Genomic DNA, 12,701 nt, shown 5'->3' with positions numbered 1-12,701 from the left:
GTCTGATCTGTACTTTCTTTCCTTTGGGGCTTTGAAGATTTTACTCCATTACTTACTGGTGTTCAATGTGGAAAAGTTTGACATCAGTATAATTTTGGTTCCTGATTTGGTATTTTGTATTTTCCTCCTAGGTGTGAGCCTTATATCTTCTTTACTTCTAAAAATTTAAGAAGTTCAATATATTTGAATATGGTCTCTTTTAATTAATTCGGTCTAAACCCAATTTTCAGATTCACTTAAAAACTAGCCAGATATTTTACATTTAAAAAAATATTGGGATGGGTGAAAATGGTAAGAGGGTACAAACTTCCAGTTATAAGATAAATAAGTCCTGGGGATATAATGCGTAGCACGGTGACTATAGTTAACCATACTGTATTGCATATTTGAAAGTTGCCGAGAGAGTAGATCTTAAAAGCTCTCATCATAAGAAAAAAAAGTTGTAATTCTGTGTGATGATAGATGTGAGCTAAACTTATTGTGGTAATCAGTTTGCAATATATACATATATCAAATAAACTAACACAATGTTATATGTCAATTACATCTCAGTTTTTTTAAAAATAAAGGAAAATGTCAGATCCCCAGAACTAAGGAACCAAAATGAAAAACAAGTATCTCACCATTCCACTGCCTTAACCCCCTCAAAATATTAAGAATATTTTCACAGTCCCCCTAATATCTTATACACTACCTGTTCGTGCTTTGTACCTAGGAAAGATAAATGCTAAGTGTACTGTTAGCACCCTCTCCATGTGGGCCACACATTAAAATTATGACTCAGAAAACTGATAATTGAGCTCTTGCAAAGAATTACTCTCAAAAATAACAAAAAAACCATTGAAATCAGTATGTATTTTACACTTATAACACAACTCAGTTAGGACGAGCCACCTTTCAAGGTTTCAACAGCCACATGTGCTTGGTGGCTACTGGATGAGACAGTGCAGTTCTGGTTCTGCTACTAGGAGGGGGAAACTCTACCTGCCTGGGTCCTTGAATGTCTGAGTGGAGTCTAGCTCCCTGAGGACCCCTGGGGGACAGTAACAGGAGCAAGCAATAAACATTGTTTATTTGAGTTTTGCTCGTTGCAACAGCTCTTAATTACTTACCCTGACTAGACTCCCCAAGAAGCTGAGAGACATTGAATTATAAACTATAAGAAGCTAAGCAGAGAGACCAGTTAGGATCCCATTACAGTGCAACTTTTTTTTTAAAATTAATTTATTTTGGTTGCACCAGGTCTTAGTTGTGGCAGGCGGGTTCCTTAGTTGTGGCATGCAAATTCTTAGTAGTGGCATGCATGTGGGATCTAGTTGCTTGACCAGGGATTGAACCCCTGTCCCCTGCATTGGAAGGCGGATTCTTAACCACTGTGCTACCAGGGAAGTCCCCCTTTACAGTGCATCTTTAAACATGACTCTGGAGTTAGGGAGGAGGGAGAGGATATGAGACAACTGATGAGGGATTTGTCCTTCGTTGGATGAGAGGAGTGAGTGACAGAGAGAAATCTAGGTTTTTTGCTCAGATGAACAGGTGATATTATTTGAGTCGATAAAAAAGGCAGTAGAAAAGCTAGTTTGGGAATGGAGCTCATGACTTTAGTTTTGTCTGTTGACTTTGAGGTGTCTCTGGACAACTGGTTCAAAGGTTACCTCAATATTGACTGTCTGCTACGTGCCAGGTCAGGTGCTGATGGGCTGGCTCTCAAGGGACCACCAACTGGTTAAAAGAAAGAGCTCATATTGTATGTAAGAGTAGTGATAAGTGATACCCACAGTGCTTTTGGAGCCCAGAAGAGAGAGACTTAATTTGGGATTGCTGGAGTGATAGGTCCAGGAAGGCTCTTTAAAGGAGATGATACCTATGTGGAGAGAATGGGTAGAGCAGTGGGGGTAGGGCAGAGTGCGGAGGGCAGGTGTCCTAGGCCATTTGGGCTGCTATAACAAAATATCACATATTTTGGGTGGCTTATATGCAAGAGAAATTTATTTCTAACAGTTCTGGAAGTCTGAGATCAAGGTGCCAGCATGATTGAGTGAGGACTCTCTTCTGGGTCCAGGACTTCTCATTGTGTCCTCACCTGGCAGAAGGGGAGAGGGAGCTCTCTGGAGCCTTGTTAATAAGGGCGCTAATCTCATTCATGACCTAATCACCTCCCAATGATCCTGCCTCTCAGTCCCATCACTTTTGGGGTTAGGACTCAACATATGAATTTTGGGGGGACACAGATACTCAGACCATACCAGCAGGGTATGAATAGAGGAGCAGGAAGGGAGAAGGTGGTAAAGGTATACAGGTAGAGCGGACCGCATGACACAGGCACGGAGGTCAAGAACAGCGTGGCAGTCAAGAGTGCAGGGTGAAACATCAAGGCGGAAGCAGCATGAGATAAAGCAGGAGCACGTCCAGGGCCAGGTTACAGAGGGTGTCTTTTGTCATGTCTGATTTTGTGCCATAGATAGATGTTGGAGGATAGATCAGCAGCAACGACAGACAGGAAGCTGTTCCAATAGCAGGAGGGAAATGAGAAAAGATGAAGTCCTGAACCTGGGCAGGGAGGGCGTTAATTTGAGAATCTTCGGGAAGTGAAACAATGAGGTTGGGGATTTGTGGGTGTCGGGAGTGAGAGAGAGGAAGAGGGAAGAGTCAGGAATGCCTCGCAGATTTCTAGCAGAGATGATGGGGTGAATGATGGTGCTAACTGGGGCAAATGAAGGGAGAATAAAAGCAGCCCACATCAGGGGAGAAGAGACTTGGAAAGCAACTGCCTCTTCCCACCCTCAAAATTCCCAGGAATATAGTCTAGTGGGAAATCATGGTTCAGGACTGTGGATGTATATGTCCTTTTCTTGCTCTCCGTCCCCAAGGAAAAACACAGTTTTATTTTCACCACTACCATTCAAGGAAGAGTGAGAAATGAACAGCAGGGAGAGGTTTTAAAGCACAGACTGTGAGAAACTGTCAGTGGCAGCTGCCTGTGAATCTCTTGTGTGGAAACCATGATGGGAGTTGGTCATGAGACTCAAGATCTCAGGGCACAAGAACACTGGAAGGAGCGGGGCTGGAGAAGATGACCCCTGGGTGTGGAATTGGAAAAGAAGCAGAGAAAAGCCATGGCCCTCTGGGTACGGCTGGAGTTTCGAGAATAAAATATTGCAGAAGATGGTCTTTCGAGAAGCAGGGAGCCTGTGGGTCCAGCCTGAGAGTTCTCAGGGGCACCCAGAAGTAGGGCAAGTAGGACACGCTGGGCCGTGATTGGGGAAAATGGTTATGACTTGAAACTTGAAACTACTCTGGAATTGAATATGGTTCAGTTTTTATTTTACTTGGGCTGAACTTTTCTCATGCTTGAAGTTTGTTTTGCCCCGGTGGCTCTTTTCTGTGTCCTGGGGTGCACAGAATCAGAGGCCGAGGGCAGGAGAGGTTGTCCTAGGGGTATGACCTGAGCAAGAGAGAAATGTTCCTTTCTAGATCTCTGGTTGACATTAATCTTCAAAAGCAGACTGAGCTTGGGGAGACACTGCCGTTCTAGTCTGAAAACAATGTCCCCTCCCAGAACTTCCTCGTTCCTGTCAAACCTCAGGTCATACCTTCGGGAGGATTTTTTCTTCCCCCCATATGATCTTTAAAAATGACATGTCATTTTCCCAGGGCCATTATTTTTATTTGCTTAATTTGCTCCAGAGTGCGCGTGTCCACAGCATTGGATAATAGTATGCGGGCCTCCATCTTGTATTGTCTTGAATAACATTGAGAACTTGGACTTGGGGTGGGTGGAGGTTGTTGCTACTCAAAGGCATGCTTTGTTTTGCTCTATTGATAAATTTGCACACCCTTCCAAATATGAAAGAGCTGAGCTCATGGAAGTCCTTTTTTTTTGCGGTACGCGGGCCTCTCACTGTTGTGGCCTCTCCCGTTGCGGAGCACAGGCTCCGGACGCGCAGGCTCAGCGGCCATGGCTCACGGGCCCCGCCGCTCCGCGGCATGTGGGATCCTCCCAGACCGGGCACGAACCCATGTCCCCTGCATCGGCAGGCGGACTCTCAACCACTGCGCCACCAGGGAAGCCCTCGGAAGTCCTTTTAATGAGAAAACAAATAAGGAAACGAATTTTCTTCCCAAACTTTATTATTATCAATTGTTTTTATTACAAGAGTTTAACAGAGCAGAGTTACACTTGCCGTCTCTCTTGTGAAACCTGAACAATTTACAAAGTTAAGGTAATAAATATGAAACTAGGTTTAGTCTTTCTTTTCAGCCATGTCATGCACTCCTAAGAGACAATGAGAAGAAAATCCTGTAGCCATATGCAGTACAAACTCAGAAATTTTCACCTGCTATTTAATCCTATCTAGGATTTCCCTAGGCAGTACAGATACTCTCATAGTTCACCTTTCTCTAAAGACTAAGAAACATAAATAGATCCATAAATAGCTCATATAAATATAGGTTTTACCTTTTAAATAATAAAATTCCCAAGTCTGTAATCTTGTCTTAAAAAAATACAAAATAAGGCATGTAATTCATTAAAATGGAATCTCATGCCCCAAAGTTATCTTGGGGCCTATTAAATACATAAATAACTTAAAGCCCTTAGAAAAGCAAACAAGAAGCAAATTGGTACTCAGTCTAAAACTTCCTTCTTGGGGAAAGGGAAAAATGGTTCAGATTCCATCTCTAAACCAGTGTTCCCTCTGGAGTTTCCACTGGATGAACTAAGAACCCTGGTGATTTGGGTCAGAAATGGGGCTGGGTCTAATCCCCAGAAAGCCTAACTGATTTGGGGAGTGGGGGTCAGACCGGAAGCTCTTAAGCCATGTGGTGGACAATGGGGGTGACACAGGTGCAGCCCACGGCCACCAGCATCTTCTCCAGCCGGAAGGAGTGGGGGCAGTGCTGAGGCTCCCTTCGCAGGACCAGGATCTCTTGCTGGATGGGGACGGAGTTCATGTGATGGTCCACCTTCCCTTCAGCATTGACACAGCCCAAGTGGCTGCACTTGGCCTCCCAGATCACAGAGGGGTACCTCTCAGAGTCCTCATTGCGGCTGCAAGGGAGACAAAAGCCAGGAAGAAAGTGAATTCCTGGTAGAGCAGGAAGGAAATCAAACAGGAATAAACAGAGGGAGACAAATTCACAGGGGAGCAAATGATAGGCATTGTGAATTCTCTAAGTGCTGTTAGTCTGAAAAAGAAGTAGTTTGGGGAAAACTTGTGTTTCGAAGCCAATGAAGTGTTATAGAAAAAAAGACAATGATTAGTTTTCCCCAATTTCCGGTATACACAAAAGAAGATAGACTGAAACCACAGAAAGGATTTAAATTTGACACAAAGGTTAATTTCTTTAGGGTACATTTGATAGATGAAAAAAGACTAAAGGACTAGTATAGAAACAAGATAACTGTTAATCTGACTTAATGAAGTCTGTCTTTGAAGCAGAGAATGCACTCAAATTTTATCTGACAGCACACTGATGGAACAGAGCCCACGGCTGATACAAAGGGCTGCAAACAAGATCTTAAGCCCCTTTATAACCTCCTCTCTCCCCTCCAGCTGCTTCGACTTCTGAATTCATTTATTTGAACTATTCTTAGTAAGTAGAAGTAAGAAGACTAGAAACCCTACAGTCAGGGGAATCTGTAGGCTCCATACAACTGAGGATTATTTGCTTTACTAAAATCAAATTATCAAAATACATTTTGTACTTAATCCATCTAAATACTAGATGTACTAAGGACACAGCAAATATTGGTCTGTTGGGGATGTTGTCTAACTCAAAAAGGGTGGAAATACCCAGCACGATACTTCTTCCACTGGTATTCAAGCTATATTTTCCCAGTGTTAATACAGCCAAAAAAGCACAAAAATCCCAGTTAATTAATAGTTATTTTCAACACATCTCCTCTGGGAGCTCTGGTAAAGAGAATTCAAGCACTAATCTCCTACAATAAATGTCTATTTCTTTTTAAAATAAATAAACCACAGACTTGGGGTGTCATAAATATGAGAATGATGACCACTGTTCATTTGGATGGATTTCTGGGGCAATGAGAACTAGTAGAATAGGTGTTATGGGGGCTGGGGAGAGCCGTGCTCTATCAAAGAAATCTGTAGAATGAAAGCTTGAGAATCATGGGTTTACACAACGGCCCTTCCAGTTTTGACGGATGATTCTGAGTAATACCGTTCTCAAGGTGATTTAGCTGGCAGTCTGATACATACAGGGTAGAAGAATACAGAGAGTTTATCTGGGACTTTTACGTACTGGAGAGTCCAAGGTGAGGTGGAGCGTTTGTAGTAATCGGAGGGTCTTCTGGAATTCACGTTCCGGTTAAGGATGTTTAGGTTGAGCCTCACATACTGGGGGAAGTTCTTGTCCTCAACATGCGGGCAGCCTGGACTTTGTGGGATTATGATTCCTGCCTTCACAAGAGCCACCAGACTCAGCAGCAGCAGCAGTGACTGGAACTGGGTGGGAAAGGAAAGAGAGGTGGGAAACTGGGTTAGTGCTACATGGGTTTTGTCAACAAAGTGTGGTGATGATGGAATTGCTGATAGTTGAGAACATGCTATGGACAAGGACAATCTATACGAAATTTTCAGGTCTGTTAAATGAAAAGCTGGTTAGATGAACAAAATAATATTAGGATGGCATTTCCACCAGTCTTGAACATTTTTCTTTTCTAACTTAGAAAAACCACATTATTCATTGGCTGGCAGTAATTTTAGTGAAGATGGCAAGTCATCAACCTGTCAGTACATGCATCACTCTCAGGTCATTGGGATGGTAATGACCTTGATTTTCTAGGAAGAAATGTCCTCCTGCACCATCGATCCCGCCCCGTGCATTCTGTGAAACCCTATGTGAAATCAAATGTACACCTTAGAAATAAAGGGCTGTAGAAAATCCATGTGGTATCAGTTAAAAATTCTGTTGGTACCACTGGCAAATATCCAACCCAAAATGGACCCCCCCTTATGTTTTTCTTAGGTATATTTCCCAGGTTTTCTAAATTTACATATACTGATTCAGTAATCAAATTGGGTTTCAAAAAAGACGTTTTAACTTAAATATTTTAAAAACATAAAGACCATTTACTCTAAACCACACCTATACCATCTATACATCTATGTCTAGTTAGAATAAATAGGGTTAGCGTACCAAGACTATAGTATAATAACAGGATAATGGAAAGAAAAGTCACTGCCACAACTTAGTAAATCCTCAAGGATAGTGACCCATCTCATTTTGGATTGAAGAAAAATGGGAGAATTATATTGAATCCCTTGTACTCAGAGAAACAGATTTTCAATAAGCGTTCTTTCTTAGAGCACAGCATCGTGTGACACTTTTTGTGTGGTTTAGCCCCCAGTATAGCTATCTTTCAGTTTTAATCTCACCTTTCAAACTGATGTGTACCAGTTCTTGAAAATGCTATACAATGACAAGTATCTATCAAGGGTTTCATTTCCCATCCTATGTAGACCGTATTCTTGGATTTCCATAGCTAGAATCCAGGATTTCATGCCTGCAGTCCAGAAATATTATCTGGCCCAAATCGATGAGAGCATTGCACGTTAGTGCGGGACTCACCACGGATGAAGTTCTCACACGAGCCATGGTAGTTTCTCCCAGTTCACTGTAAGTGGATGAGCCTGTGCTTGCTGCGAGATGGACAAAGTGTAGCGCTACCTTCTCTCTTTTTATAGGGCTTTTCTCCTTCTGTGGTCACTTACGTTGGCGTGTAGGAGTGAGTTCAGGGGTGACACCATTTTGGTTAAAAGTTCCATCCCCGAATGAGGTCAGAGAAAAACCTCCCCTTCGTGACGGGCAATAATCTGCTTCTGGAGGAAAATGAGAAGGACAGAAATTTATGCTTCTAAAGACTATGTCTTCTCTTCATTCTTCAAGGAACTATGACTTGTCAGAAGCTGAGTGGAAACACAGAAATCATTTATTTGTGAGCGTGCGTGAAACTGCCGTAAGAGATACCTTCTATTTTAATGGCTCGTGGGGAAATAAAAGTTTGACCTCACATTCAAGTCTTCTTTGGTCATATGCCTTGATTTCCCATTTGATAACTCCTTTCCTCACCAGTTTCCCTAGCCAGATGTGGTGGAGACCGTTCCAGAAACTACCCATGGTCTCACCATATAAACAAACAAAAAATGGATACATAATTTCATGATGACAGGACATATTATTTCATCGATTTAATGCCTGCTTTGTTGAATGTCTACTCTGCTTGAGGAACAAATAACTAGGTTCAAGAGACGTGAGATTTACTATCAAAGGCACGTCTAACACTGCATGTTACCAAGCAACTTGTTAACTCACGCAATTCCTCAGGAGGAAGAAGGAGTGGGGAAATGTAACCTGACAAAGAGAGGAATGAAAATGGAGGTAGAGACTGCAGGAAGGTGGGGGTAGAGAAAAGGAGGGAAGGCAAGAAAAGACAATGATAACAAGAAAGGAGGAGAGGAAAGGGGGATAAGAAGGGAAGAGAGATAGGACTTCCCTGGTGGTCCAGTGGTTAAGACTTTGCCTTCAAGGCAGGAGATGTGGGTTTGATCCCTGGTCAGGGAGATAAGATCCCACACGCCTCTGGGCCAAAAAAACCAAAACATAAAACAGAAGCAATATTGTAACAGATTCAATAAAAACTTTAAAAATGGTCCACATCAAAAAAAAAAAATCGTTAAAAAAAAAAAAAAAGAAGGAAAGACAGAAGGAGCTGGTTCCTCCTTCTTTTTCTCTCCACTTTCTAAGTGAGGTGAACTTCCATTTCAGGTCCTTGAGGACGGCTCCTCCTCGGAAACATTGAGGCCTATCCAAGGTTGATAAAATGAGGGCTCAGCGGGCTTCCCTGGTGGCGCAGTGGTTGGGAGTCCGCCTGCTGATGCAGGGGACACGGGTTCATGCCCCGGTCCGGGAGGATCCCACATGCCGCGGAGTGGCTGGGCCCATGAGCCATGGCCACTGGGCCTGTGCGTCCGGAGCCTGTGCTCCGCAACGGGAGAGGCCACAACGGTGAGAGGCCCGCGTACCGAAAAAAAAAAAAAAAAAAAAAAGAGGGGTCAGTGGATGCAGACATGGCTGGTGACATGTCACCCTGTCTCTGCCCGTTCTCCGCAGTGAGGTGTTTTCTTGGGTAGACAGACCCAGACTGATCAGTGAGGAAGGCCATGAGCAGCTGAAATCTCAGTGGCGATGGTAGATGGATGACCTTGGTAGGCGAAGCAGATACAGATGGAAGAGGAAGTGGGATGCAGTTTCTCCTGATCTCCTTGGTTCTGGTGTTGACCTCACCATGTACCTTGGAGACATGGAGTCATCGTGAGCTCCCCTGTCCCTCCTCCACATGTGATCACGTAGCCATCTCAGTAGCATCTGTGTCTCTCACATCTATTTCCTATTCCCAGACCTACTGCCATTCCTCTAACTCATTGCTCACCCACTTGGACTGTTTTGTTTTTGTTTTTTAGTTGAAGTATAGTTGACTTACAATGTTGTTTTAATTTCTGTTCTACAGCAAAGCAATTGTTATACATATATACACATTCTTTTTTATATTCTTTTCCATTATGGTTTATCACAGGATACTGAATATAGATATAGTTCCCTGTGCTGTACAGTAGGACCTTGTTGTTTATCCATTCTCTATATAATGGTTTGCATCTGCTAATCCCAAACTCCCAATTCATCCCTCCCCAACCCCCTCCCCCTTGGCAACTACAAGTCTGTTCTCTATGTCTGTGAGTCTGTTTCTTTTCCGTAGATGGGTTCCTTTGTGTACTTGGACTGTTTTAATAACCACATTTGCTCTTCCCAATTGTTGCCTTCCACCCGCCTTCAACATTCCTGCAATAATGATCCTCAAAGCATGGCTCTGATTGTGCCTTTTCTTGTATCGTTCACTTGCATTCAGAACAAAATGCAGACCCCTTAGCATTTAAATTATTATTTGACTTAGTATCTGAAATCTGCAACCTTTACAGCTTTACCTGCCACCACGCTCCATGACCTGGGCTCATGGGGTCCTGATTGTTCTCCTTCCACAGACGGTCCCCAACTTACGATGGCTTGACTTACAATTTTTCAAATTTGCGATGGTGCAAACGTGATATACATTCAGTTGAAGCTGTACTTCAGATTTTGAATTTTGATCTGTTCTCAGGCTGGTGCTATGTGGTATGATCTTCTCTCATGAGGCTGCAGTGGCTGTGAGCCATGCAATCATGAGGGTGAACAACCGATATATTTACCAACATCTGTACCCAGACACCCATTCTATTTTTCACTTTCAGTACATTATTCAGTAAATGACATGAGATATTCAATGCTTTATTATAAAATAAGCTTTGTGTTAGACGATTTTGCCCAACTGTAGGCTAAGATAAATGTTCTGGGCACATTTGAGGTAGGCTAGGCTAAGCCATGATGCTTGGTAGGTTAAGGTGTATTAAATGCATTTACATCATGATGTTTTGAATTTATTGGGTTTGTTGGAATGTAATCCCATCTTAAGTCAAGGAAGATCTGTAATGCCTGCATGCCTTTTGTTAGGTACTGTCTCTGAAATGCCCTTTCCCATCCTCAGTTTATATCAAAATGCGCCTTGTCCTTCCAGCTCTGGTTCAAATGTGTCTTGTAAGTCTGGAGGTCCCTCCTGATCATTTAGCTGAAATGAGTAGCTCCCATAACACATAGCTTATACCTACCTCTCTAGTAACTTTTGCTTCATTTTGTACTGTGTTTTATTTGGCTGGAAAAAGTATGTCTAAGACATATGTTTATTTCCAGTTTTAGATTTTACTGTTACCCTTGAAGGCCAGCGTGTTATTCATCTCCGTAACTCCCTTGGTGCTTCCTGTGAGGCTTTATACAGCATCGGTCTTCACAGAGTGCTTCTGTGTTGCTGGTTTTTCTCTGGGACACAGCTGTCCATGCATGTTTCTATCATATTGCATGTCATTTGTTTATGTATCTGATTTTCCTGCTAGACTGTGAAGCTACCTGGAGACAGTTATTATTAGTCTTTGTATCATCTAACACAGTGTCTAGGAAATAGGAAGTGCTCAATATTTTGACTGAATTAAAGTACAAATAATGTTATTTGGGTAGGTTGGAATCTTGAATATTCCTTTTGGGACCCAGTTGCATGCCAGTGACCATACTGAGCTAACACCTTGACTCTCCAGCTGATTGTTTTGAAGGTAGTGTGACAAGGTTGTGGCCTGTTTTGGACCATCCTTAAGTAGAAGATTTCTTGCTTGTTGCTGTCTGGTAAGGATGAGGTCAAGGTGAATGTGTTTGCTGGCCAAAGGGGCAAAGCTGATACTAGTTGTCCTGCCTATGCCGGCCTCCTGTGCCAGTGAAATACACCCTGTGTGCTGTCCTTTGAAATACCAACCCTAGCTTTGAAATAAGGATGGGAAACAAGGTGGGTTTTCACAAAAGTGTAAAACTGGCCATTTTGAGGTGGTGGTTGGAGCTCAGTGTGCCCAGTCTTGAGTAGGACTGGTTTCTCAGATACACTCTTGAGCTGGAGGAACAGTCAGAAGCACAAAGATGGTGTGCAGAGCAAGGAGGGTATTTGTCTGCAGAGGCAGCTGGTTCAGGTTTGGACCTCAGTCTGTTCAGATAGAAGGAATGCTGGACTGGAAATTAGGTGCCCAGAACACTAGAGGAGAGGACACTTTTATTTTCACTGTGGTTCTGCCATTAACTACCCATGCCCTTAGGTATTTCACATCCTTGAGGCTCAGTTTCCCTCTCGATAAAATGAGTTTTTGCACCAGGTAATCTTTGATTATCTGAGTTTTCAGAGAAAGAAAATAGTGAAAGAACAAATAGGGACAGTAAATTAGGGGTGATGATTTTGCTTAGTGATTTTCCCCAGTTTATCAGTCTTGCTTCTTGGAGGGCTTGGGAAACAGATATCCACAAAGTAACGGGGAACTGCATCCTGGGAGTTGGGAGCTGGGAGCTCGGTGAGGTGAGAAGAGGAGGAGCAGTGGAGGCTGGGAAGTCTTCCTGGGAGCCAGGCATTCATCTGCTCCTAGTAAAGTGTCTGTGGGCTTCTTGATTTAGGGAAATGATCTTCAAGGCTCCTTGACCTCATTAGGTCATCAAACAGCATCCCCTTGTACTTACAGTAGAGAACAATGTGGGAGATAGAAGAACATATATCCCTTAAATTAAGACTGTCATTAAAAAATTAAATAAATAGTGCTTGCTTCAGCAGCACATATACTAAAATTGGAACGATACAGAGAAGATTAGCATGGCCCCTGCGCAAGGATGACACGCAAATTCATGAAGCGTTCCATATTTTTTTTAATTAAAAAATAAATAAATAAGTAAATAAGTTAAGTAAAAAAAACTTCTTGCTTAGGTGGTGGGGTTACCATCGAGATACTATTGTCTTTTCTACTCTACAGCCTTAAAAAACAAACAATGGTCTCAGTAGAGGAGGAGGCCCTGTGCCACCGTTAATGACTTATGTATAGTAAGTCCCCTACATACGAACCTTCAAGGTGCAGACTTTCAGAGATGTGAACGTGTGTTCCATCAACATCAGGCGTGAGTGAAATTGCAGCTTGCCCTCTGTCTCCTGTTGCTGACAATCCTTCAGCTCTACCATCTCCCACCTCCTTTCCCTCCTCTAGTCAGTAACTCTTCTTGCCTGTTCACTC

At 42.8% G+C, this 12,701-nt stretch overlaps 1 protein-coding gene and 1 non-coding gene across 2 annotated transcripts; one reads left to right on the top strand and one right to left on the bottom strand.

The window, feature by feature from the left end:
* Nucleotides 1-4,259: 4,259 nt before the first annotated feature.
* IL17A (interleukin 17A) lies at nt 4,260-7,629 on the bottom strand. The gene is made up of 3 exons (XM_027126822.1): nt 7,597-7,629; nt 6,268-6,464; nt 4,260-5,050 (listed from the first exon to the last, which is right to left on the bottom strand). The coding sequence occupies exons 1-3, from the start codon at nt 7,621-7,623 to the stop codon at nt 4,813-4,815; spliced, it is 462 nt and encodes a 153-aa protein (XP_026982623.1). The 5' UTR covers nt 7,624-7,629; the 3' UTR covers nt 4,260-4,812.
* A 4,605-nt stretch (nt 7,630-12,234) lies between these two features.
* LOC113631229 (U6 spliceosomal RNA) lies at nt 12,235-12,341 on the top strand. Its single transcript, XR_003437237.1, has one exon. It is a non-coding gene; the product is annotated as a U6 spliceosomal RNA (small nuclear RNA).
* Nucleotides 12,342-12,701: the final 360 nt, after the last annotated feature.

This window comes from Aethalodelphis obliquidens, unplaced genomic scaffold (assembly GCF_003676395.1).
Source record: "Aethalodelphis obliquidens isolate GAN/ISIS:26980383/991018 unplaced genomic scaffold, ASM367639v1 scaffold31, whole genome shotgun sequence".
In the NCBI taxonomy this organism is placed as follows: Eukaryota; Metazoa; Chordata; class Mammalia; order Artiodactyla; family Delphinidae; genus Aethalodelphis; species Aethalodelphis obliquidens.
The sequence above is the reverse complement of the archived record's forward strand: the minus strand, read 5'-3'. Positions and strand labels throughout refer to the sequence as shown.

Bases quoted from the DNA above. Each gene is read 5' to 3' on its own strand.
- IL17A (XM_027126822.1), bottom strand. From the start codon at position 7,623: ATGGCTCGTGTGAGAACTTCATCCGTG. The intron at 6,465-7,596 runs GTGAGTCCCGCA...ACCCAGTTCCAG, and splicing joins GTGTGAGAACTTCATCCGTG to TCACTGCTGCTGCTGCTGAG. The intron at 5,051-6,267 runs GTACGTAAAAGT...TCTCCCTTGCAG, and splicing joins ACCTCACCTTGGACTCTCCA to CCGCAATGAGGACTCTGAGA.